The following is a 27,928-nucleotide window of genomic DNA, read 5'->3' as shown; positions in this document are numbered from 1 at the left end:
TTGAGTGTTTTATAATGTGAATTAAATTGGCTTTCTATTTGCTTTGTTGATAATTAAGGATTTTATTTCTTTTTTTGTTTGTTTAGGGTTTTTTTGGTATTTTTAGGGCCGCACCTGCGGCATTTGGAAGCTCCTGGGCTAGGGGATGAATTAGAGCTGCAGCTGCTGGCCCGTGCCACAGCCACAGCAATGCCAGATCTGAGCTGCAACTGCGACCTACACCGCAGCTCTGGATCCTTTAAACCACTGAGTGAGGCCAGGGATCAAACCTGCATCTTCATGGATACTAGTTTGATTCTTCACCTACTGAGCCACAGCAGAACTCCCAGGATTTTATTTGTTGAGTCTTTCTCCTGTTTGGTTACACTTGCCCATAAGTCCTCCAGCTTTCAAATTCTGTTTTTGTGGTCTATTTTCTTATTTATTGTTTTTGTAGGTTTAGGCCTCTTTTTAAAAAAATTTCTTTAGTGTTATATTATTATGGGGTTTTAGCCTGTGATCACCTTGTCTTCTCTAATCAGAAGGCCACCTTGGGGAGTACTCCTTTTTGTACATACGAATCTACCACATTCTTTAAATAACAGTTGTGAAGCACATTCCATAGTATGGATGTGCTGTAGTTTATGCAGTTTTCTTTGATGAGCATTTCCCTTTTTTTGGCTATTACAAATCATATTTCTATATGGAAAAGAACTATACTTGGTATACATGTGCTGGAATTTCTATAGGGTAGATAGCAAGAAGTAGAATTGCCAACCAGAAGTATATGTGCTATAACATTTTGGATATATTTATTGTCACATCGCCCTCCCAAAAAGTTGTGCCATGGTGCCCTCACTAACAGACTGAAAGTTCCAGTTTCCCTGTGTTCATTACTGGCTAACCTATATCATGTATTGATTTAGCCTGGTTGATGGTTTGATTATTTCTTTAATTATTAGGTTGTATGCCTCTTCTGGCCTTTATTTGACATTGTCTGTCGTCTGTGGAGGTTTCTTCTTTTGCTATGTCCATTTTAGCAGGGTAAAGCTATTGCTTTGAAATTCGAGTTTGTATCTGAATTACCTGCAGGGCTTAATAAAATGAGACTGCTGGGCCTCAGTGCCAGTTTCTGACTCATTGGGTTGAGGCAAGCCCTTGAATTTGCATTTCTAATAATTTTGCAAGGGATGGCTTAAAACTGTTAGACTAGATACAATACTTCGAGAATAGCTGTTTATAGGAAGTTTTATTGTATTGTGAATATCCTTTATTTTGTACGTCGCAAATATTTTTTCATATAGAGCTTCTCTCTTGTATCTAATAAAGTGTTTTAAACTTTATCAAATATATCCTGTATAGTTATTGACTGTAGTGTTTTGCCTTAGTTTTTCCTTCAGTAAAATTACAAACATATTCCTTTATTCATGTAATTCACAGTTCAAAAACTATCTTCTGGAGTTCCCGTTGTGGCGCAGGGGAAAAGAATCTGACTAGGAACCATGAGGTTGTGGATTCGATCCCTGGCCTCGCTCAGTGGGTTAAGGATCCTGCTTTGCTATGAGCTGTGGTATAGGTCACAGACACGACTCAGATCTGGCGTCGCTGTGGCTCTGGCATAGGCCGGCGCAACAGCTCCGATTAGATCCCCCCAGCTTGGGAACCCCCATGTGCTGCAGCCCTAAAAAAGACAAAACCCAAAAAACTATCTTCTGTCTCTAGAATTTTACTTTAATACATGGTATGAGATAAAGATCTATTATTTTCACAAGTGGACTATAGATATGATTTATATAAATTTTACACAGATTTAAAATGCCATCTTTATCACAGTCTTAATTTCCCACATATAATGGATATTTCTACCTATAATGAATCTTCTGACCAATGAATTTTCTTTTCATGTTTACTTCTTTTTATTAAGAGGGTAAGCCAGAGAAATTTTCATTTGGCCTTTTGGATCCTCCTTTTCGTGTTGGAGTCCCATTCAATATCCCTGTGGAGTTTCAGGATGAATTTGGTCATACTAGTCAACTATCAGCTGATATTCAGCCAGTTTTTGAAGCAAGGTAATTTGAAGAATCAATTCATATTTGACTTTTCATATTTGCTAAGTGTTCATTCTTTTCTTTTTTTAGCTTAAATTATTTGTATGTGGTTAACTTCAGGTTTCTTATTTAAAATGTCTAGTAGTGCATTGTTGTGGCTGTGGAGTAGGCTGGCAGCTACAGCTCCAATTTCACTCCTGGCCTGGGAACTTCCATATGCTGCAGGTGCGGCCCTAAAAGCAAAAAAAAAAAAAAAAAAAAAAAAAAAATCTATGGATATTTTATGATATCTGGGGGATTTATTTAGCTCCAGGCTATTCTCTGTGACTACAGTGTTATATATAAATTGCCTCGGTAAGGTTGAATTTACTCCTTAAATTATTTGGATGAGACTGATAGCTTTGTCTTACTCCCATTTCTTTTTGCAAGTATGGTGTGATGTCTCCTGGCAGTTCTGGTGGTAATACCGCTTTTATTAAATTGTGGCCATTTAAACTTTGGGGTTACCTACTGATGGGTTTTTAACCGGCTAATAAAATTTATTTGGGTTTGTTTTTAAAACCATACCAATAAAGTTTATGCTTTCCATGGAAATTTGGTTCTTCCTTAGAATTTGCTTTTGCAAATTTTGCCTTTTACAGTGATATGATTGGCTTTATTAAGAAATAGCTCTTAGAAAATTATACAGTGTGTCCAATGATATAATTGAGGATGTTTATTGTTTTCTATTACCTCTTGTTGAGGTACCTAGGGAGAAGTTTTTATTTGTCTAAATTCTGCTGTATTTGTCTTTTGGGGGTCACTTTTTATGTATGTTTTCTTTTGTTGTTGCTGTGTACTTTTTTCCTTTTGTGTGATCGCTTACTCTTTGAGTCCTTTGCATATATACTATATTCCAGGCATTTGCTAGCTGGATATATAGATGTGAATAAGAGCATAGTGTTTGCCTTCTGGAAGCTCACAGACTAGTGAAGTATAGTTAATTTAGGGTCTAGATTTATGCTATGGTTAAGTTCCTAAAAAGCAAAACAGTTATAAAAAATATTCAAAATGAATTTTTATAAATATTCTCTTAAGTTGTGAAAAATGATTTTTGTGTAAAAAGTGATTTTGATACATTGAATTCTTTTGAATATTAAACCAACCATATTGGAAGAGTTGAGTACTTAAACATCTTTGGTTAAAAATAAAACACTAAAAATATCTTGTCCAGTCACAAATGGAAAATATTTGTGTATTAGTCCACACCTATTATCAATTATCTTTAATAAGACATCATTACACATGAAGTCTCTCTCACACATACATACTGGTAATAAAGATTTTGAACAAAAAAATCTTGGTGGCATGGCCATGTGAATTTGTCTTCAGAAAAGTAAGACCATTGTCTGAGTGGGTTTCTTTGTTGGGGTTTTTTTTTTTTCCAGCGTTATCTAAATTTAAAAATAATTATTTACACATGCAACCTAAAGAATCAAATAGTTTGACAAGGCTGATATAAAAAAAGAGTAGCTTCTTTTCCTCCTGCTGTTTCCACCCTACCCAAAGTCTACTTCTCAGAACCACTTTCAGCTTTCTTACCTGACTCTTCTGGTACCTACTGCCATGATCTAAGTAACTTTTATTTTATTTATTTATTTTTTTTGTCTTTTTAGGGCTGCACCTGCTACATACGGAGGTTCTCAGGCTAGGGGTCTAATCAGAGCTGTAGCCGCCGACCTATACCAGAGCCACAGCAACACCAGATCCGATCCGCATCTGTGACCTACACCATAGCTCAGGGCAACGCCAGATCCTTAACCTACTGAGCAAGGCCAGGGATCAAACTCGCAACCTCATGGTTCTCAGTCAGATTGGTTTCCGCTGTGCCACAATGGAAACTCCCTAAGTAACTTTTATATTGCTACTACTTCTTGCTTCTTCATTTTTAAGAATTATCTCTGGAAAATGGCTCTGGAAAATTATCTCTGGAAAATTATCTCTGAAAATTGGCTCTGGAAAATGAGGGTACTCTCTCTTGTTGCCACTTAAATTACAAATAAGCCCCTTCCTATTCCTGCATTCTTCATTAAAGTTATATTTTGACTTGGTCAGTATTTAGTACTAGCTTTATTACAATTATGTAAATGCTAATCACTTTTTTTTTATTGCACGGCTTTGTTGATGTTATACTTTTTTTCTTTGCTAATTACTACAGATTAAACCCTAACTCCCTATCGGTTGTCTGGTCTCTTTTCAAGATGCTTGGTGCATAGATAGCCTATCAGTTTTATATTCTTGGAGGCATCTCTCGAGGGGTTTTGTAAGGTGCCCTTGTATGGATCAGTTGTTCTTATGCTTATTACAGTTGTCCTTCTGTGAACATCCTTCACTTTATCCTGGGGATTCCCTTTGTCTTTTATGTTGGGGGAAATATATTAAAAACAAAACCTACTATAAATCTTGCAAACTGGGAGTTCCCGTTGTGGTGCAGTGGTTAACGAATCCGACTAGGAACCATGAGGTTGCAGGTTCGATCCCTGGCCTTGCTCAGTGGGTTAAGGATTCAGCGTTGCTGTGAGCTGTGGTGTAGACCGCAGACATGGCTTGGATCCTGCGTTGCTGTGGTTCTGGCATAGGCTGGCAGCTACAGCTCCTATTCGACCCCTAATCACTATGGTTACTTGCTTAGCAAAGGATTCTCTCTCGGAATAGGAATGAAATTGCCAATGTTGCATATAGAGCAGGAACAGGAGGGAACTTCCATATGCCATGGGAAGCGGCCCAAGAAATGGCAAAAAGACAAAAAAAAAAAAAAAAAATCTTGAAAACTTCTTCATAAAGGTAGAAGAGAAAGGAAACTTTTTTTTTTTTTGGCCACACCTGTGACATGTGGAAGTTTCCCAGGCCAGGAATCAAACGTGTGCCACAGCAGCGACCTGGACCCCAGCAGTGACAACACCAGATCCCTAATTCACTGTGCCTCAAGAGAACTCTAGAAAACAATATTTTGATTAATAAACAGTAAATCAGAATGTGATGCTTATCACAGATAAACTGATAACTGACAGTTTCTCTGTTATATGGATAGTGAATATAACATGTCACATTCATGTTTTCAAGAAAAATTGATGAGGAGTTCTGGTTGTGGCTTAGTGGGTTAAGAATCTGACTAGTATCCACAAGGATGTGTGTTCGATCCCTAGCCTCATTCAGTGGTTAAGGATCCAGTGTTGCCACAACCTGCGGCATATAGATCACGGTTGCACATGTGGCTCAGATCCTGCGTTGCTCTGGTTCTGGCTTAGGCTGGTGGCTACGGCTCTGATTCGACCCCTAGCCCAGGAACTTCATATGCTGCCTAAAAAGACAAAAAAAGAAAAATTGCTGAGTATGTTTATGACTGGATGTAGGCTCTACAGTTTGAAGTCAGTTGATTGGAAGGTAGAGCCAGAAAACTGAAAGATAGGAGTTTACCTTTATTGACAATTAAATTTCAAAGGGTTGGTTCTTGGGTGTCTGAGGGAATATTCTTGAATATATGAAATTATTAAGTAGCTTACTTTATTTAGCATTTAACCTTTCATGGCTCTCCAGTTTTTTGTTTGTTTTTTTCTTTCTTGGCATATGGAAGTTCCCGGGCTAGGGGTTGAATTGGAGTTGTAGCTGCCAGCCTGTACCATAGCCATGGCAACACCAGATCCTTAACACACTGAGTGAGGCCAGGGATCAAATCCTCATCCTCATGGATACCAGTCGGGTTCGTAACCTGCTGAGCCATCATGGGAACTCCCTTGGGTTTCTAATTTTAAAAGAATCCCATGTCCATCTCCTTCTCTGAAGCACATCCTTTACTAGTTTTTAAGAAAGGATAGATGTGAGATAAAATGGTTGCTTTGAAAATGTCTCACTTCTCCTTGGTTGATTGAATTGAATGTTGGACACTACTTTTTATCAAAATTATGAGAGCATTGCTCCACTTTTGCCTTTTAGCTTCCACTGTTGCCAATAAATTTAAACCTTTTTTGATTAAATTACCTTTTAATGTTTCCTACATATTCCATCTAGAAGCTTATAGGATCTCAAAGAGCAAAATTTTATAATGATACAGCTTCGTATAGGTCTCTTCATTTTTTGAAGTACTTCATTCTATACCCCCTGTCATCACTGTTTTATCTTTCTGGGATTCTTATTTATTTGATGTACTTTCTCATCTAGTTCTCTGATTTTCTTAATTTTTTGTCTTTTTAAAAATCTTTTTGTGTTTTTGCTTTATTGTGGATAGACTTTCTCAACTTTGCCCTTTCTTTCAGTTTATCTTTTGTCTCCAGGTTCAGAGGCTCTCTGCTTTAACCTTTTCAGAGAATAATCTTACAGTCATCTGCCAGAGATGAAGAGGCGAGATCTGAGGATCTAAATTGTTATCAGTCTTTTTTTGGGGGGGGGGGCTTTCTATTTTGACCCTACTTCTAGAGGTATCTGGTAACTCTAATTCCTTAGTGATACCTGGAAATTCTGTGTTACATATTGGTTTCCAGCTTTTTCCATTGTTGTTCCATGGTTCACTTTTGTTGGGACTATACTACATCTTTTGCCACTTGTCTGTGTCCTTTTTTCTAGTGGATAAGTTTATTGTTATTGTTGAGTCTTCCTTTCCTCCCATATTTTTGCCTTTAATAGTAAATAAAAGACAAACTATTACAGGGTCCTACTGTATAGCACAGGGAATATCTAGTATCTATTCAATTTTTTTTTTTTTTTTTTTTTTTTTTTTTGCTTTTTAGGGCTGCACCCGTGGCATATGGAGGTTCCCAGGCTAGGGATCCAATCAGAGCTGCAGCTGCCAGTCTACACCACAGCCACAGCAAAGGGGGATCTGAGCTGCATCTGCGACCTACACCACAGCTCATGACAACGCTGGACCCTTAACCCACTGAGCAAAGCTAGGGATTAAACTGGAAACCTCATAGTTCCTAGTTGGATTCGTTTCTGCTGCACCACGATGAAAGAATCCAGGGGAAGTCTGAGGATATCCTTAAAGCTGACAGATTTTGATGTTTCATTTTCTTTGACCTGTATACATTATCTAGTATTTGATTCAATATTCTGAGATAAACTACAGTGGAAAAAATATGAAGACATTCCTGCTGTGGCTCAGGGGTTAAGGTTCCAGTGCTGTCTCTGATACAGCATGGGTTCAACCCCTGGCCTGGTACAGTGGGTTAAGGATCCAACATTGCCACAGCTGTGGCCCTCATAGGTGGCAGCTGCAACCTGGATTCAATTTCTGGCCTGGGAACTTCCATGTGCTGTAAGTTTAGCCAAAAAAAATTTTTTAATTAAAAAATAAAAGAATATAAAAAAATGCGTATATATTTATAACTGAATCACTTTGCTGTAGAGCAGAAAGTAACACAGCACTTAAATCAACTATACTTATGTTAAAAAAAATAGTAAATAAAAGAATCCCTTTGTTCTCATATTAGTAAAAGTAGATGTTTGTGGGCAGTCAATGTCCATCTTTCTCAGGGAGCTTATTTTACCTTGTATGCCACTTTATAATTTTTTTTTCACATAAGACGTTTAATTTTTGTAACTTATTCAGGTAATATCTGTAAATATTTCAGTTCCATTCTTCAGAATAATTAGGTCTTTTCTCACTTTACCCCTTGACAGTGTAAAATGTTGACACTGATGGTTAAAGGTATTTAGGAATTACTCCCATTGCTCATGGTAGTAGATTAGAGGCTCTCAGTACACATTCTAGCAATGTTACATTATCACAAGGCTATATTTGATTAACCATTTAGTTTAATTAGGTGCCAGAAATTCTCTAAAATCCCACTGAGTGAATGATTTGAAAGAATCCAGGGGAAGTCTGAGGATATCCTTAAAGCTGACTGATTTTGATGTTTGATTTTCTTTGACCTGTATACATTGTCTAGCATTTGATTGTTTCCTACCTGGTATCTTTACTAATTGGTCCAGGGGTATCACTTATCAATATTTTTGAATCATTTTTCTTTCTAGAAGAAATTGATGAGAGTTTGCTTTTGTTCCTTTATTTCTCCCTATTTTAAAAAACACTATCTTATTAGAAAAATGAATTAAGCACAAGAATGATATAGGATAAAATGGAACACAAATGCAACTTATTTGTAGGTTATGGAGGAAAAGTTTAAAAGTAACTTATTTTTTCCAGTGGTTTATCTTTACATTATGAAGAAATAACCAAAGGACCAAATTGCGTAATTCAAGGCGTTACAGCTAAGGGCCCTGTAAACTCTTGTCAAGGCAAGGTAAGTGTTGTACCTAAGTGTTAAGATACATGTTTATTTCTTACATGGTAAGAATGAAATTTGAAATTTAAAATTGAATAACCTATTTTTGTGACAAGATGACAATAACACCAGGTTCTTAGGAATTAATCAGGATTGTGTCACCCAAAACTTACCATTACCATTTAAATCTCTGAGAAAGACCAGCGTGTTTGCTACTGTTTTGTTAAACATTTATGAATTATTTCCAACTGCCTGCATTTTTATTCTAGTCTTTTCACATTCAAAACCATTTCCTACAGTTATCTAATACTATGTTTTTTCTTTTTCTTCTCCAACCTTTTTCCATCCATTTTTAAGTCTTTTTCTTAGAATAAAAACAAAAATATGAGAAACTTTAGCTCACTTCTGTAGACATAATAGGTTTGGTATTTAGATAAAGGAAGTGTTTTGGGAGGAATAAGGTTAGAGATGATAAAGATATAAGCTCCAATAAGATAATTTTTTAATTTGGTATGTAAATCCACTGATAGATTAGTATGACCAAAGGGAACATAACCTAAATAATATGTTACTGCCTCCCCCCAGGGTATGAGTACCTTCAGTATATATTTTAAAATTTTCCTTGTCAAAATGTTTAAAATAGGGAGTTCCTATGGAAAAAGAACTTGAAGTTCATGGAAAATTTGACTTAGTAAGATAAGCTTCCTAAATAGATTTCTAGAGTTTAAACAACTTTTAGTTTAGGTTTGTGTTTTTTTGTTTTTGTTTTTGTTTTTGTTTTTTTTTTGAAGCAGAGAGGGGTTTATTGCAGGGCACCCAAAACCCAAACTCCTCAATAATTTGGGGGAAGTTTTTATAGGCAAATTTGGGGTGAGGGCTACAGGGTGTGTGACTTCCTTCTGATTGGTTGGCGGTGAGGCAGCCAGGCGGTGCTCCAGGAATCTGGTGCTCAGCCTCTGGTTGCTGTCCTCCTTCTGGGTAGGGGCTTTAGTTTGTGGTCTCAGGACTGACTGAAGTTCAGATTCTGTCTCAGTGCAGAAGGGAAGAAGTAGATTTATTGAGAGAGAGTATGTGCCATTGCAGATATTGAGAGGCCTAAATAACTTTTAATTCTGAAGTAACTTTTTACATAAGAGTTGCAAAGATGGTATAGAGTTCACATATATACATCACTCAGCTTCCTCTGCTAACATCTCATATACCTATTACATATTTATTCATATTGAGAAATTAACATTGATAAAACACTATTAACAAAACTACAGACTTTAATTAACATTTCCCCAGATTTTCCACTAGTATTTTTCTATTCCAGGATCTAAACCAGAACACCACATTATATTTAGATAAATGTTTAGGTTTTTTTCCACTTTACTACTTTTCACATTTTTTATAATCCCCTCCTGATTCTAATAATTTTCAGAGGGTTATGCCTTTTAAATTTGAAAAGAGAAAAGACTGTTGTCTATACAGAAGCAATAAAAATTTATTTTTTCATCTATATGATAATTTTAGTCAAAGTAAACTTGCTGAGTAGATTTCTATAATGGTATGAAAATGAAAAGCAAAAAATAAGTCAGAATTGGAATTCCCTGGTGGTCTAGTGGGTAAAGATTTGGCATGGTCACTGCTGTGGCACATGTTTGATCCCTGGTTGGGAACTTCTGCATGCTGTGTGCCTGGCCAATAAAATAAAATAACATAAGTTGGAATCAAAGTGGTATTTATTTAGAACTTAGATTTAATTAAAATATTTTTTTAACAGAATTTTAATCTGAAAGTTACTCTGCCGGGTTTAAAAGAAGACACACAGATTTTGAAAATTAGATTACTACCAGGTAATAATACTTTAAGAAATATTCCTAATATTTACCTTTTAAATAACATTGTTATGATAAAATACAATGACACCTATAAAGGTTAAATGTTTTTTGGTTTGGTTATGATATAAATCTTAAAAATACATTTGAATGCCAAATATAGCACTGGCAGAAAATGACCAGTTAAAAAGTAGGAAAACATTTAGGAAGACTAGATGCAGTTCAAAAAATCATCTTAAAGGGGAAATATGACTATTGAAAGTATATTGGAGAACTATGCTGAGGGATTATGCAAATTATGCTATGTTAAAACTGGATCTATCATTTTCTGATATAACTGTAAGTATTCCATATTTTAAGAATTCAAGTCTTGGAGTTCCTGTTGTGGTGCAGTGAACATAGATCGGACCAGGAACCATGAGGTTTTGGGTTCTATCCCTGACCTTACTCAGTGGGTTAAGGATCCAGCATTGCCATGAGCTGTGGTGTAGGTCGAAGACGTGGCTCAGATTCCCCGTTGCTGTGTCTGTGATGTAGGCTGGTGGCTGTAGCTGTGGTTTGACCCTTAGCCTAGGAACCTCCATATGCTGCGAGTGCAGCCCTAAAAAGGGGGGAGGGGAAGCAAAAAAAGAAAAATAATTAAAGTCTCTTAGGCTTTTATGTTGTTAATTTAAATAATGATTTATCAAATTGAACATGAAGTTATAGTAGCATTACACAGGGCCAAAAATGCCCTGTGGAGGTTCAAAGGGTATATTCAGGCATTAGCCCTTTTGGGTTCGAATCTAAGTTCTGACACTTACCATTAAGGTATACTTGTCCTGTTACTAGTTTCCTCATGAGTAAAATAAGATAATACCTACTTTCACAGGGTTTTTGTGAGGATTGAATAAGTTCAGATAGGCAGCCCTGATTTTGCATGATTTGGTGGTAACTGAATGGAGGATACAGTTCCACTATGCATGAGTTCTCATTAACACAATGCTGTGCAGAGTGAGAAGTACATGTCCTTGTAAAACACCTAGAACAGCACTTGGTTTGTAAGTTTTAGCTCTGATATTAACAATACCCCATCATATCTATGTCCATATATGACCTTTTCAAATGCTTTCACTGAAAAGAAACATATTTGCTGTGTCCTTTAACAAATTCATATTGTTTGAGCTTTCCCTCAGGCATGAATTGATAAAGAATAATAACTGGCCCGTTAGTATAAGAAAAAAATTGTTATATGTTAACACTTATAATGCTTTTATTGTAAGAAGTTGGCTAAAATATAGATTGCTCAAATCCACTCAAGTGAAATTCTTATTAACCAGATGGTTCTGACATTTTTTTTGGAATTTGAGAGCAAAGGTAGTAAAGTAGGAAGCGAGACTATGTAGCGATAATGGTTAAGAGGTTTCAGATTACAAATTGGGACTTAACCCGAATCTGCCACCTAGTAGCCATGTGACCTGGACAGAATACTTACTTAATCTCCCTGGATCCCAGTTTCCTCATCCATAAAATGAATATAATAATATTACATTCTTGATTAAGATAATTGTAAGGATTATGAGAGTAGTGTTTAAACATAACACATTGCTTGGCATACAGTAAAAAATTATTAATTAATATTATTATAAATTAAAATAAATGTTTCCATAACTGTTTGTTGTAAACTTGAATTACAAATATATAAGAAAGTAATTTAAGGAGTTCCCGTCGTGATGCAGCAGAAACGAATCTGACTAGGAACCCTGAGGTTGCAGGTTTGATCCCTGGCCTCACTCAGTGGATTAAGGATCTGGTGTTGCTGTGAGCTGTGGTGTAGGTCGCAAACGCAGCTTGGATCCTTTGTGGCTGTAGCTGTGATGTAGGCTGGCAGCTGTATCTTTGATTTGACCTCTAGCCTAGAAACATCCATATGCCACAGGTGCAGCCCTAAAAAGCAAAAATAGAAAGTAGTTTAATAAACTTTTACTTTTATTCTTGCTCATGGAGGGTTGGTGTTTTGTTTTTTTTTTTTTTTTTTTTTTTTGGCCTCCCCGAAGTGTATGGAGTTCCTGGGCCTAGGATCAGATCTGAGCTTCAGTTGCGACTTGTGCAGCAGTTGTGGCAATGCTGGATCCTTAACCAGAACTGTGCCAGGCTGGGGATTGAACCTGCATCCCCAGTGCTCCAGAGACACCACCCGTTGCAGCACCATGGGAACTCCTCCTTACTTTTATTCTTGAATACCTTTTTCCAGAATCTTTTTAAGATTTTACGTGTAGTGGTGATTTCTAGCATAACTTATCACTGTGTCTTAGCTTTTTGCATAAAACTAAGTATAGACCAAACATTTATTCAGTTGAGACAACTCTAATCATGTATAGAATCTATGTATTTTGGGGGCTAGAAATGTTTAAACATTTTATTTCTTGGCATTATTTAAAATATATTAAGAAACTTGAAATGTTAAAAGCTGTGTCTTTTGTTATTTTAACATTTCAGTTTTAGAAGCTTGAATCTCTATTTCATTATATAATATTCTGGTAGGTCCCCCTCGTCGATTGAAAGTGAAACCTGATTCTGAAATTTTAGTTATAGAAAATGGAACAGCTTTCCCATTTCAGGTGGAAGTTTTGGATGAATCAGAGAATATAACAGCACAACCAAAATTGATTGTTCATTGTAAGGTAAGCTGTTGTATTAGAATGTATAGATTTTACTTTGAGTCCCATAGTACTTAATGGAAATCTCTATATCTTTTGGCTCCTCTGTAGTAAACCTTATATGGCATCTAGATTATGTAATGATTACTCCATGGAGAAACTAGTGGGGTATCTCACTGCCTGTGGTTTCAGCATCCCTCAGTCAATAAAGATGCCAGCTATGCCAAGTATTGGACTACAGAGTCCTTCCCTCTGCTTTCTTGGTCCATTTGCTTCATTTCAGGTGAAATACTTAATTTATGAGTAAAATGATGAAAATATCCTTCAGTATTGGGGATGGATGGATAAATGAATATGAGTAAAATACCGAAAAAGGAAAGGAAAACTCAAATAAAGTAAAAAAAGAATAGAGGTTGAGGAAGTTGGTTTTTCTTCCAAAATGACAAATTTTACTTAGAATTTTATAAATTTACTTTTTTTGTTCAGAAATTATCTAGAATATTAGTAAATTATATTTAGGATTTTCTAATTTAAAGTCAGAAAGTAGCTTAATGAATTATTTGAAAATTTAAATAACAGTTATTAACTAATCTGTTATATTTGATTGAGATCTTAAATTATTTTATGTGCTTCCAATAGTTTTTAGGTGCTCCAAACCTTCCAATCTATGTTGTGGATTGCAGTAGTTCTGGAACCAGTATTTTATCAGGACCAGCAATTCAAGTTCAGAATATTAAAAAAGACCAGACACTTAAAGCAAAAATTGAAATACCTGTAAGTTGTTATTGTTACTCATTGGTATTTTATTGAGTCTTTATACAAATATTCTTTAACAGCTTTAAAATATTTTATGTAAAGTTGTTTGACTTTTTAAAATGAGATATTTGCAGTTGTTTTAGCCAGAGAGAAGATAAGTCAGCATGAAATGGTACAGTAAATAATATTTTGTATCAGGTATTATTTTCTTGATCATACCTTTTTCAATATCTGTAGCTATTGAGTACTTATTCCTAAAAGTAATTTTTCCTGCATGAAAAGGTGACAATTGTCAGCTTATTCTTTTTTCTTACAGTTTACACTTGTTTCTTAGAAAGTTCTGTAAATATTCCTATTGAAGGATATATGAACAATTAATATGTATGTACATAATTTTTGAAATAAACACATTTTTTATTAGCATTTTCATGTAGATTGCTGTGCTAGTATGTCAGTAAGATACTTGTTAATGGATATACATCATCATGGCAGAGGGCAAGCAGTTGATAAAAAGCATTTGGTCTCCTAAGGTTGCTGAATGGGATAAGAAATACTTAAGTAAGATATTTAAATGTGATTTCTTCATAATGGATATGGTTGGTAGATGATAAATAACCTGATCAGTTGATTAACTGATGTTTTCCTACCAACTCTTGATCAGCTAACATATATTGAGCCTCAAAAGCATAAAAGCTTTTACTTTTTAATTAAAGTAAGATGATTTGACTTTATTCTAATTCTTTTCTTTTTGAGCTGGTTATATTTGATAATCTTCAAATATTGGTTATGCATTTACTTTTTTCAATAATGTGGGCAGCATACTTTTGAGCATGCTGTCTTACAAAGGATAGGAAGGTTCAAGAAGAAAAGACTTGGAATTAGGGAGGAATCTGGGCTTGAAAGCAAGAGTATATTTGTATATAATTATGTAAACACTACAGAGCAGCAACAGACAGAACATGAAGAATCCAGGTCAAGATAAAGATCAAGGTCTGTCTTGTAATATGCAGTTAGAAAATATTACCCAATTGTGATGAACATTGTACAACTATAAGTGTAATAGAATTCATGAGTAATAAAAATTAAAATTTTTTTAAAAGAAAGGAAAATATTACCAAAAAGCATTACTCTTAGTTTGAGTTAGGCAAATAAGATGTGCTTATAATAGGGAATGGGTTGTTTGTCTGATACTCTGGGGTAGGAATTTTAAATATGCCATCACTCATGTCGATGGGCTTCAGTAGAATGGATGACAAAGGAGACGTGAGGGAAATAAGACTGTAAAGGTATTTTAGGCTTAGACTTGTTTTGAAGTTTTTGTTTCCTATGGAGTGTATTATACCTAGATGATGAAATAAGTATGTAATATTTTAATTTTGCAGGCCTAAAGTCAATTTAGGTAGCATACCAGCTCATCTTTACTTACCTTTGGAATACTGATGTACCCATAACAAATTATAAATATGCCCACTCACCCTTTCGGGCATCTAGAGTCCTTATGTAGATAGCTACATGCAGCTCTATCCATTTACCCTAGTTTATAATGATTTGAAAAAGCTTCAGAAAGCTCATTAAATAATATATCTTACAGCAATTATTTGTCTGATTTTATGGAAAATTCTTAATTCCTCACACTTTTAAGTATTCTTTTTAATAAATGCTGGGGAGATCCCACTGCAGTGCAGTGGGTTAAGGATCTGGTATTATCTCTTTGGTGATGCAGACTGAATCCCTAGCCCGGCAGAGTTAGAACATAGGTCATAGCTGTACCCAGGATTTAGTCCCTGGCCTGGGATTTCCATATGCCACAGGGGCAGCTGAAAAAGAAAATAATAATAATAAATGCTGGTCACCAAGTTTGTGTCATATGATTAAAGCTTCACAGATCTGTAACACTTTCAAGTAAATTTTCAAATAAAGGGAAAGGAAATTCTTTTAAGTCCAGACATGCTAGTTTTTTAACATGTGACCACTGTCAATTATTTATAACTTGATGGCATAAGATATGGAATTATTAATAGTAGAGTGTCCGCCTAATGAGAAAACCTATGAATGTTAAGAGTATATAAAATGATCTCATAATATTGGAAATAAGTTCTTAAGCAGTATAAAAGATTCACCATTAAAGTGAAGAAGTATGTTTTCAGTATAGATATTATTCAGTATATATTTGTGTTTTCCTCTCTTCCTAGAGTTGTAAAGATGTGGCACCTGTAGAGAAGACTATTAAGTTGCTTCCCAGTAGCCATGTTGCAAGATTACAGATATTCAGTGTGGAAGGTCAAAAGGCAATCCAGATCAAACATCAGGATGAGGTTAATTGGATAGCAGGCGATGTTATGCGTAATCTTATTTTTCAAATGTATGATGAAGGAGAAAGAGAAATCCATATAACATCAGCTTTGGCAGAAAAAATTAAAGTAAGTGTGTCAAACAGATTGGTTATTTCTAAGAATTTTGTACATTTTATGCTTGGAAGACTACACGTTTTATAGGCTATCCTCTAAGAAGAAACTATCACAGAAAAATAGTACTCTTATTTACAATCACAGGCTAAGTACAATTTTATTTTTTATGCATTTGATTGAAATGTGAATTATTCATATGTGACAAATTTGTACTTAGAAAAATGATTTGGGGAGTTCCCGTTGTGGCTCAGGCGGTCAAGAACCTGACATAGTATCTATGAGAATGTGAGTTCGATCTCTGGCCTAACTAAGAGGGTTGAAGATTACAGCATTGGGATAAGCTGCAGGGTAGATCACAGATGCTGCTTGGATCTGGTGTTGCTATGTCTGTGGTGTAGTCTTGCAGCTGCAACTCTGATTCAGCCCTCCTCCCCGGAACTTCCACATCCCACAGGTGCAGCCTTAAAAAAGAAAAAATAAAAATTATTTTGATACTTAAAATTCCAGTCCTGACAACTGTATTTCTGTGCTCACAATCAAAATAACCACTTTACCAAAGCAGTGTATTTGTAGCTATTCTGAAGGCACTAAATAAAAGGCCTGTTCAAGGCAAATGGTAAAACAGTATTGTTAACTACAGACCCCCGATTTGGCCATTTGAAATTGGTGCAGCACTCTCTAAAACTGTGATCCTTGGAAAGTCAGTTCTCAATAGCTTCAGATGGTCCTCATAGAACTGCTGTCATCTAAATGTATCATTTGTACCTTGATAGCGTGAATCTCTATGATTAAACTTGAGCATCTCACTTAGCAGAGAACCAAACCAAAATGGTTAGATTATTATCGCATGAGGTAGAGAGTTCTACTATTCTTCTTATGGTCGATTGAAAGAAATAGTGGTCAGTCTGTGCCTGTTGCTTTCAAAGTACGGTTAAATCTGCTATAATGAAACACAGGTGTTCCTCAAAATCACTGTGCTATGTAAAATGATGCAGTAGTACCATGTGTGGCTCAGTACACCACAGCCAAGTCAACCAAAGTGCCTGGTAGGTTTTTGAGGTGTGTCATTTTGTGTATTCCTCCATTGCTTGTTTCAGCTGGGTACAGTTTTCTGTGCTCAACTTTTGTTTTCATGGGTTTTCAAAGTTGTATATAAGCAAAAGTAGCATTTATTTTATACTCTGTTCCCTAATATTTAATTGCCTTAGAACAAATTTGCATTTTTAAATAAATTCACCTTAGAACAAAAAATATTAGAGCAGAACTGTACTTTTTTCTCTGACGTGTCAAAGAGAAGAGAAAACTTTTGATCTTGTTTGAGAAAATAATTTTTTAAGAATCAGTGTTTCTTTAAAGGAATTAAAGATAAACACCCCCCCCCCATCTCTGGAAAGCCAACTTTTCTGGATCTTTATATAAGGGGTCCTAATTAACTAAAGTTTTGGAGAGTTGTTGTTACAACACAGGATGTAGAAATTACTCTTTGGTGCTGTTACATTCTATAAGCACCCTAAGTTTCCAAATATAGGATCCGATAATTTTTATTTGGTTTTTTTTTTTTTCTTTTTTTTTTTTTTTTTTTTTTTTTTGCTCTTTAGGGCTGCACCTGTGGCATATGGAGGTTCCCAGGCTAAGGGTCAAATCGGAGCTGCCACTGCCAGTCTGCACCACAGCCACAGCAATGCCAGATCTGAACGGTATCTGTGACCTACACTGCAGCTCACAGCAATGCTGGATTCTTAACCCACTAAGCAAGGCCAGGGATCAAATCCCGATCATCATGGATACTAGTTAGGTTCCTAACCCACTGAGCCACAACGGGAACTCCCTAGAATCTCATAGTTTAATAAGTGTTCAGCTGACTTTTTTTTTTTTTTTTTGTCTTTTTGCTATTTCTTGAGCCGCTCCTGCGGCATATGGAGGTTCCCAGGCTAGGGGTCTAATTGGAGCTGTAGCCGCCAGCCTACGCCAGAGCCACAGCAGCGCGGGATCCGAGCCGCGTCTGCAATCTACACCATAGCTCACAGCAACGCCGGATCGTCAACCCACTGAGCAAGGGCAGAGACTGAACCCGCAACCTCATGGTTCCTAGTCGGATTCGTTAACCACTGCGCCATGACAGGAACTCCAGCTGACATTATTTTTAAAATCTTATTTGTAATAACCCTTGCTCCAGCCAGTTTAATTTTTTCCTCTTTAATGAGGGAAGGGATGGTTGAAGGGAGGCAAGTCATTTTAATGTCTATTCAGCAAATGTGAAGGTGAGTAGTTTAAAAGTGGTACCAGCAATGTGGCTTCTGAACTGATTACTTGCTTTCTCATGATAGTGTTTCCACATTTTAGCTTTTTTTTTTTTTTTTTTTTTTTTTTTGTCTTTTGTCTTTTTTTGTCTTTTGTTGTTGTTGCTATTTCTTGGGCCGCTCCCGCGGCATATGGAGGTTCCCAGGCTAGGGGTTGAATTGGAGCTGTAGCCACCGGCCTACGCCAGAGCCACAGCAACACAGGATCCGAGCCGCGTCTGCAACCTACACCACAGCTCATGGCAACGCCGGATCGTTAACCCACTGAGCAAGGGCAGGGACCGAACCCGCAACCTCATGGTTCCTAGTCGGATTCGTTAACCACTGCGCCACGACGGGAACTCCCGCATTTTAGTTTCTTATCAAGGTTAAGAAGAAACTTTGACTGGAGAGCCTGTTTCTGTATTTAAATTTCTTTCTGCCATTCTCTAAGCTTATGGCCTTCATATGACACATTTTTCCTCAGTTCTAGAGTTATGTATTTCTTGGGTTCCAGAGATTTTAAAACATGCACCACTTTATTGACAATAAAGGATATTAAATATTACTTTTATTAAGTTAAATGTATATATGCTTTAAAGTAGTTTGTGATCTTTAGAGAATTTTTCAGTATTGAGGAAAGTCAACCCAAACTGACCTGGGAATTCATTGAAGAGATAGTACAGCTTGGGTGGGGGAAGAAAGTGTTGTGTAACTCCTGCTTGCTATTTCAATTATTAAAAAAAGAAAGGAAAAAAAAAGTAAAGAACAAAAGATGGGAGTTCCTGCTAGGGCGCAGTGAGGTAATGATCTGGCTTGTCTTTGTGGTGTTGCTGGTTTGATCCCTGCCTCGTGCACCAGGTTAAGGATCCTGTGAGTCTACAGCTGTGGCATAGGTTGTAGATGTGTCTTGGATTTGATTGATCACTGGCTAGGGGTCTAATTGGAGCTGTAGCCACTGGCCTATGCCATAGCTCACGGCAATACCGGATCCTTAACCCACTGAGTGAGGCCAGGGATCGAACCTGCAATCTCATGGTTCCTAGTTGGATTCATTAACCACTGTGCCACAACAGGAGCTCTGGAATATTTATTTTATTGCATGGAAATATATGACAACATCAACAGCCAAGACAAAGAAGAAGATACTTTTTTTTATGGTAATATATGAACCAACCACCATCCTTTCTGGTCATAAAGAGACCTTTTCCTTGGAGGTAGAGAAGGATGGGTTATAATTTTAAGAGTCTTTAGTAAGATAAGTGGCAGGAGAGTATTAGGTTAAGCTTTATATTTTTAAATTTATACATTTTCTCCTAGGTTAATTGGACTCCTGAGATTAACAAAGAACACTTACTACAGGGTCTGCTTCCTGATGTACAAGTACCAACATCTGTAAAAGATATGCGCTATTGCCAGGTTTCATTCCAAGATGATCATGTGTCTTTGGAAAGTGCATTTACAGTAAGGTTTGTGGACAAATTATATTTAAAATTCAGCGTATAGCAGCAAAAGTGCTTTTCTCTGAAGCACCTAAGTCAGGGTTGGTTTTTTTTTGTTTTTTTTTTTTTTGTTGTTGTTGTTGTTGTTGTTGTTGCTATTTCTTGTGTTGTTGCTATTTCTTGGGCCGCTCCCTCGGCATATGGAGGTTCTCAGGCTAGGGGTTGAATCGGAGCTGTAGCCACCGGCCTACGCCAGAGCCACAGCAACGCAGGATCGGAGCTGCGTCTGCAACCTACACCACAGCTCACGGCAACGCCGGATCGTTAACCCACTGAGCAAGGGCAGGGACCAACCCGCAACCTCATGGTTCCTAGTCGAATTCGTTAACCACTGCGCCACGACGGGAACTCCAGGGTTGGTTTTTAATGTAGAAATTTTCACAGTTTGGGGAGAATCTGGTAGATTGTTTTTGGCATAAAGTTTCACTGAAGATGGTGATTAATTCTCAATATCGCAATAACCCTCTGCTTAACTGGCCTGCCAAGTATCTATAAGAACTAAAGGTTTCATTAAAGGAAAGTCTTCCTGGGACAAGCAATAGCGAAAATACCTGCAAAATGTTTTAATAATCCTTTCCACTTTAGTTTCTCTACCTATTTCCATTCTATTCCAACACTTAGAACAGCTCCATGTTTGAGAAAAAAATTATAAAAATTGTCAGAGCCATATCTCTTGATGAATTGTTTTTACTTGCCCATCTGTTTTCTTTCTCAGGATTCTCATGTTGTAATTTCCTTTTAATCCAGCATAGATAGTAATGACCTAGCCTTTGTGTATTTATTATTTATTTTGTGTCAGTATTCTCTACCCTCTTTGCAAGCTGTCTTTGCTCTACTTCTTGTTGTGTTAATAGTGATACTATATAAATTGAGTTATTTGGAGGGATATTATTTAAGTTTTAGAAAATGAGTATTAATATGGTTACTCTTTAGCATATTGAAACTACTTTACTTTTTTTCTATGATTAATGGTGTAAGGCCCTTTAACTTGTTAACCAATTTCAGACCACTTCCTGATGAACCTAAACATTTAAAATGTGAATTAAAAGGAGGAAAAACTGTACAGATGGGCCAAGAGCTTCAAGGAGAAATAGGTTAGTATGGCCTGCTTTCTTTAAAGCACCTCTATAATATGTCCTTACATCTGTATTTTGGCATAAATAATCTTAAAAAAAAAGCTTTGGATTTATATACAATTAATGGTTTAAAATCCATTGTGGGAAAGATTGAAGTGTTTTCACTATCTTTGCTTATGCTAACCTTACTGAAATCACTTTGGCAAAAATAGCTTATTGAAAAGTGTTGACTTTTTTTAGAAGTAGTAACAGTTAATATTGAGTGTAAAGTAAATATATTAGTGGATTCATATGTAACCTGTATTTTTGTTATATCTAGAATATTATTTACTAAATTATTTCCTTCAGATAGTCATGGTAAAATATTTAACATCAGCATCATGTTAGATATGTAAGTGTGCTCAAGTAGATTCATGGTACTATTTATAGTGATTACAAAAGCAAATGTAATTATTTTTTATGAAAATAAACACAACAGTTATAATGAGTTTTTAAGTATAATTTTAATTGTGTATATTTATGGATATCTATCTTTTATTAAATGATACTTTAAAATTGAACTTCCTCCCTCTCTTATAGTAATAATAGTTACAGATCAGTATGGAAATCAGATTCAAGCATTTTCACCAAGTTCTTTATCTGCCTTGGGGATTGCTGGGATTGGACTTGATAGCTCACATTTGAAAACTACTTTTCAGGTACAGCTATTTTCCATACACTTGGCTTATTCCAGTTGGTTTATGTGTAATAAAAAGTTTAGGAAAAACAAAAATAGAGGGATTTGGTATCAGTGTTAACAACGAAAAATTTAAACGTATTAAAATAAGTTTTGTAATGAAAAATTTTGAACATATGCAAAAATAGAATAGCATAATTTCCATAATCCCACTTATCAGCTTCAGCGGTCATCACTTTCCTCTTACCATATCACTTTGAAGCAGATTCCATACATTGTATCATTTTATCCTTAAATATTTTGATATGTACATAAAGGTAGTTTTTCACATGGCTATTTGAATAAGATTTCTTGGTGCTCATTCCCTGCATTAAATAGAATGCCTGGGATTATACTAATTGTGAAAGTTTACAATTTTTTTTTCCATTTTTTTTTATTACTCAATGAATTTATCACATCTGTAGTTGTATAATGATCATAACAATCTGATTTCACAGGATTTCCATCCCACAACTCAAGCACATCCCCCCACCCCCCAAACTGTCTCCTCTGGAGACCATAAGTTTCTCAATGTCTGTGAGTCAGCATCTGTTCTGCAAAGAAGCTCAGTCTGTCCTTTCTTCAGATTCCACATGTCAGTGAAAGCATTTGATGTTAGTGTCTCATTGTATGGCTGACTTCACTTAGCATGATAGTTTCTAGGTCCATCCATGTTGCAAAAAATGCTGGTATTTCGTTCTTTTGATGGCTGAGTAATATTCCATTGTGTATATGTCCCACATCTTCTGGATCCACTCCTCTGTCCATGGAGATTTAGGTTGTTTCCATGTCTTGGCTATGGTAAATAGTGCTGCAATGAACATCAGAGTACATGTGTCTTTGAGAGCCATGATTTTCTCTGGATAGATGCCCAGGAGTGGGATTGGTGGATCAAATGGTCATTCTATCTTTAGTTTTCTGAGGAATCTCCATACTGCTTTCCACAGTGGTTGCACCAATTTACAATCCCACCAGTAGTGTAACAGGGTTCCTTTTTCTCCACACCCTCTCCAGCATTTATTGTTGGTAGACTTTTGGATGATGGCCATTCTGGCTGGTATAAGGTGGTACCTCATGCTGGTTTTGATTTGCGTTTCTCTAATGGTAAGTGATGTTGAACATCTTTTCATGTGTTTCTTGGCCATCTGTATGTCTTCTTTGAAGAACTGTCTCTTTCGATCTTCTGCCCATTTTTTGATGGGGTTGTTTGTTTTTTTGGTATGGAGCTGCAGAAGGTGTTTATAAATTTTGGAGATTAATCCCTTGTCAGTCGATTCATTTGAAAGATTTTCTCCCATTCTGTGGGTTGTCTTTTCGTGTTGTTTCTGGTTTCCTTTGCTGTGCAGAAACTTTGAAGTTTGAGTAGGTCCCATTTGTTTATTTTTGTTTTTACCGTCATTACTCTAAGAGGTGGATCTGAGAAGATGTTGCTGTCGTTTATGTCAGAGAGTGTTTGGCCTATGTTTTCCTGAAAGTTTACAATTTTGAAGTTAAATTGAGATGAGTTGAAAAAATAAGAAGCCTAGTGGAATTATTTCAGTTCAAAACAAGCAAGGAGGAGTTCTGTTATGGCACAGCAGAAATGAACCCGACAGTATCCATGAGGACTCGGTTGTGATCCCTGACTTCACTCAGTGGGTTAAGGATCCAGCACTGCCGTGAGCTGTGGTGTAGGTTGCAGACACTGCTCGGATCTGGTGTTGCTGTGGCTGTGGCGTAGGCCAGCAGCTGTAGCTCCAATTCAACCCCTAGCCTGGAAACTTAAATACGCCACAGGTATTTAAGACAAAAAACAAAAACAAGCAAGGAAATACGACATGTTCTCCTTGGACAGATTAAAGACAGCTTTAGGAAAAGATGTTAGAGTTGAGCCTTCAAGGAACCTACACGCTAGAATAGATCTGGAAGGAGGAATTCTAAGGCGCAAGTAAAGTTGAATCCATTTAGAGCATTTAATGGTTTTAAAACTCTTCTTTTTGGAGACTCCATTATACCTTTTACCAGACGAAATAATCATAGAAGATTGTCCTTTTTGTTGCCCCTCCTAACTAGAGTTTCTATTTCTATTTCTGTTAGTTTTCAGAACACCACTTTCATTATATCTTAGCACTGTTGAGAAACTTTAATGGTTTTTGTTTATTAAAAGATCAGGTTTGCTCTTTAACTTTCTTTACCCTTCCATTTGCTTTACCCTCTGTGTAAATGAAATCAAATGATAGCTGGGTTCCTGCTGTTCCACAGGAACAATCTCTGTTTCCTATCACTGAACACGTAGACTCCCATCCTTATTCACTAATTACTCCTAAACTGTAACCTGTCTTCCTACATCTTGCTTTCCCCATCTATTAGATTCCCATTAGCATATACACAAACAAGCTATCTCTCATCTTAACACCCCACCCCCACCCCCTGCCAAAAAAAACCCCACAGCTTCCTTTGGTTCTGAATTCCAATTCATTTACTGCTTTCTCTCCTTTTTATGGCGCAACTCTTTGGAAGAGTTGTATATGTTCTCTGCACATATACGAATGTTGTTCCTAAGTAAGCCACTTTCATGTTTTCCTGTCCTATGCCACCCAACCAAATTCAGTGTCACTTTTCATTTCCCATCTTATGCTCTCTATGAGATTTATCAGCATTTTATATTGTAAAGTTGGACTCTTCTTAAGATGGCCTAAAATACTCCAAAGAATTCCATTGCAGCATAATCTCATACCTTTTTTCTCCCATGGCTCATTCTCTAGTCAAGTTGACTTTCTTTCTTCTGTCATTTTACAAGTGATGTATACTATCTTGACTCACTTTCAGATAAACAATAGCAGTCTACCTCTGCTTTCTGGAGAGAAAGTGGAAACTTGGGGGATTTTTTTTTTTTTTTTTTTTTTTTTTGTCTTTTTGTCTTTTTGGCATTTCTTGGGCCGCTCCCGAGGTACATGGAGGTTCCCAGGCTGGGGGTCCAATCGGAGCTGTAGCCACCGGCCTACGCCAGAACCACAGCAACACGGGATCCGAGCCGAGTCTTCAACCTTTACCACAGCTCACGGCAACGCCAGGTCCTTAACCCACTGAGCAAGGCCAGGGATCAAACCTGCAACCTCATAGTTCCTAGTCGGATTTGTTAACCACTGCGCCACAGCGGGAACTCCTTGGGGGGATTTTTTAAACCAAAGTTCTTTTTAAAAACTTTTAAAGTTTTTTAAGATAAAAATATAGTTTTAATATATCATTGCTTCTTAAAATCATTTCCACATTACATAAAACTTACTGCTCTTCTGAAGTACATTCCCTTGATAATTTCAACATTAGGCCTAAGAGAGTGCCTTCCATAATTTTGTATTTAATTCTGTTTATACTTATCTATAATTTGTAAATACATATGCAAGTTTTAAATGCAAGATTGATGTAAAACCAGAATAATTTTCAACATTACTTAAGATATCACCTCTTCAAAATGGCATTTGGTGTTTATTCAATGTGGATTTCTGCATTAGACTTTACACATTGTAAACTTTCAGTATGTTGTACTAATTAATGTATACTTAATTTCTTTTTGGAATAATGAAAAGATTCCCCTACACTCATTGGGGTTTGGGGGAAGGTTAATTTTGATTATTTTACAATGCCTTTTCACAGAAAATGTTTGACAAACAGTTGTTTCATATAATTAAACATGACATTTTACTTGACTTTTATTTATTTATTTTTTTAGGGCCACACCCATGGCATAGGGAAGTTCCCAGGTTAGGGGTCGAATCAGAGCTGCAGCTGCCAGCCTGTGCCATAGCCACAGCAATGCTGGATGCGAACCTGTCTGTGGCCTGCACCACAGCTCACAGCAGTGCCGGATCTTTAACCCACTAAGTGGGGCCAGGGGTCAAACCTGCTTCCTCATGGGTACTAGTCGGGTTCATTACCGCTGAGCCACAACTGGAACTGCTTAACTGACTTCTAGAATCTAATGTGATAGATTTGTACTTGGTGGAAATTTAAGGTGATGAAATCATTAAGGGTCATTCTTAAAATACAAATGCTATAGTGCTTATGCCATTACAGAATCAGTTTATATTTTTTCAGTCAGGTTGCAGAAATTACAGGCTAGTTTCATTGATTCCCATTAATACAATATACTAGGCATTCTTAGTAACAGATTAAGTAGAGGCAAATCAGAGCCCCTACCTTCTCAGAGATATCCTTGTAATAGGGAGAGCATGTAATAGGTAAGAAATCATTGGTAAAAAAAATAAAGTGGGTACCATTATGAAGAGGGTACCGTTATGAAGAGTATCCATGAAAGACCTCAGCTGATTAAGGTATCCTGTGTTCAGAAACCTAAAGGAAAGCATGTAGGTTGCAATCCTAGAGGAGGAGCAAGTACAGAGGGTCTTGGGCAAGCATGGGAATGGCTGTTTGGGGAACAGAGGAGATATAGTACAAGTGTAAATACAGGGAAAATTAGGAAAACACAAGGTAAAAAGACGTAGCTAGAACATTTTAGATTTCTCCCTTACAAAAAAAGAAATTCAATTTCTCAAGGAAATGAAATTAATGTCAGTATTGACATATGTGCAAGTTAACTTGCCATTGTTTTACTAGAGACACAGTTGTATGCACATGAGTTAGTGACAACATTTTCTTTCATTTATCTGAAAACTAAACACTATCTCCTTGTTTTTTTCTCAATGTGCTTTTCCTCACTAGGAAAATACCCAAAGTATAAGTGTAAGAGGCATCAAATTTATTCCGGGTCCTCCTGGAAATAAGGATCTTTGTTTTACTTGGCGTGAGTTTTCTGACTTTATTCGAGTGCAGCTAATTTCTGGACCACCAGCTAAACTTCTTCTTATAGACTGGCCAGAGTTAAAGGAGGTAAGTAACTTCTTGCCTTGATTGAAAGGATTTAATATTACACAGCTTATTGCTTTCAGAATGTCAGTAGATCAGAATATATTTTGTTGTCGAAAGTAGCAAATAACAGTAGTAACAATAACAAAAGGACTAAATTTTAGAAATCTTAATACCTCATTATTTAATTTATCACTGTGCCCTCATTTGTTAAAAAATAGTATGGTACTTCAAATCCTAAGAACTTTATTAAAGAAATTTTGGGGAGTTCCTCTTGTAGCTCAACAGGTTAAAAACCTATGCCTTGATGATGCAGGCTCAATCCCTGGCCTCGTTTAATGGGTTGAGGATCCAGCAGTTGCTGCAAAGTGTGGTGTAGGTCACTGATGCAGCTCGGATCCACTGTTGCCATGGCTGTGGTGTAGGCCGGCAGCTGCAGCTCTGATTCAACCCCTAGCCCAGGATCTTGGATGTGCTGCTGGTGGGGCCATAAAAAAAAGAAAAAGAAATTTTGGAAGTTTGCTTTTGGCACAGCAGGTTAAGGATCCGACAATGTCATTGCAGTGGCTCAGTCACTGCTGTGGTGCAAGTTTGATCCCTGGCCTGGGAACTTCCACATGCTGTGGGTTCAGCAAAAAAAAAAAAAAAAAAAAAAAAATTTTTTTTTTTGTCTTAAAAGGGCTGCACCCGTGGCTAGGTTCCCAGGCTAGGGGACTAATTGGAGCTATGGTTGCTAGCCTACACCACAGCCGCAGCAACATGGGATCCGAGCTGCGTCTGTGACCTACACCACAGCTCATGGCAATGCCAGATCCATAACCCACTGAGCCAGGCCAGGAATCGAACCCACAACCTCATGGTTTCTAGTTGGATTGTTTCCCCTGGGCCACAAAAGGAGCTCCAAAAAAAGAAACTTTTCAACATGCATAAAAGTAAAAATAGTATAAAGAACCTCTGGTTTCAACAGTTACTGGTTTTTACCAATTTGATTTCATTGTTCTCTCTCACTTGACATACCAAAAATTGTTTTTGCTGGAATTTTTTAAAGCATGAAAGATATCAAGTCATTCATTATACCTGTAAAAACTTCAGTATTCCTTCTATGCAAATAGTTAAATCCTAATTACTGATTTTGTATATGTCTATCAAATGGCTACCTTTGAGTTTTTCATTAAATTTTTAGAATTCTAATTTTAAAATATTCACATTCTTGGATTTAGTTATGGTGTGGCAGGGCCTTACCTCTTGGTAGGATAACTTACATTTTTTTTTTCTAATGGAAAATGATCTCATGTGACCGTGGCAGTAGATGAAATTAGCCTGTGAAGGAGCTGATCATGTAAGCAAAGCTTACATATCCTTGCCCTGGTTTGATATTGTGCTTTTTAATTTGTGACTTTAAAAAAAACAGATAAAGTAGTATATGACAGTGTGCTTTAAAAAGAATTTTTTTCTGTAACAGTGTGTTGACTGAGGAGTTTCACTGAAAAGCAAGTTCACTTATTTTTATCTGGAGGAGCATATACTACATTATTACAGTCTTTGTGCCAAATGATGTTGGCTGACTGTATCATGGAATAATTGTGTACCTTTGAGGTGGAAGA

The 27,928-nt window shown here is 36.6% G+C and overlaps 1 protein-coding gene across 3 annotated transcripts in view; it reads left to right on the top strand.

Moving 5' to 3' along the window:
- The window catches only part of SMCHD1 (structural maintenance of chromosomes flexible hinge domain containing 1), a 176,326-nt gene that overhangs the window by 85,992 nt on the left and 62,406 nt on the right, over positions 1-27,928 (top strand). For all 3 annotated transcript variants that reach the window (XR_002345042.1, XM_021096138.1, XM_021096137.1), the window contains exons 20-29: positions 1,904-2,048; positions 8,209-8,305; positions 10,053-10,125; positions 12,631-12,770; positions 13,386-13,520; positions 15,695-15,922; positions 19,510-19,658; positions 20,697-20,785; positions 21,347-21,465; positions 26,181-26,348. Coding sequence is in view for 2 of the 3 variants with exons in the window: in XM_021096138.1 (XP_020951797.1) it covers positions 1,904-2,048; positions 8,209-8,305; positions 10,053-10,125; positions 12,631-12,770; positions 13,386-13,520; positions 15,695-15,922; positions 19,510-19,658; positions 20,697-20,785; positions 21,347-21,465; positions 26,181-26,348 (1,343 nt within the window). In the remaining variant the exon portion in view is untranslated. The remainder of the gene's footprint in view (positions 1-1,903; positions 2,049-8,208; positions 8,306-10,052; positions 10,126-12,630; positions 12,771-13,385; positions 13,521-15,694; positions 15,923-19,509; positions 19,659-20,696; positions 20,786-21,346; positions 21,466-26,180; positions 26,349-27,928) is intronic.

This window comes from Sus scrofa, chromosome 6, assembly GCF_000003025.6.
Source record: "Sus scrofa isolate TJ Tabasco breed Duroc chromosome 6, Sscrofa11.1, whole genome shotgun sequence".
Lineage (NCBI taxonomy): Eukaryota > Metazoa > Chordata > Mammalia > Artiodactyla > Suidae > Sus > Sus scrofa.
This window is presented reverse-complemented; position numbering and strand designations above follow the sequence as displayed.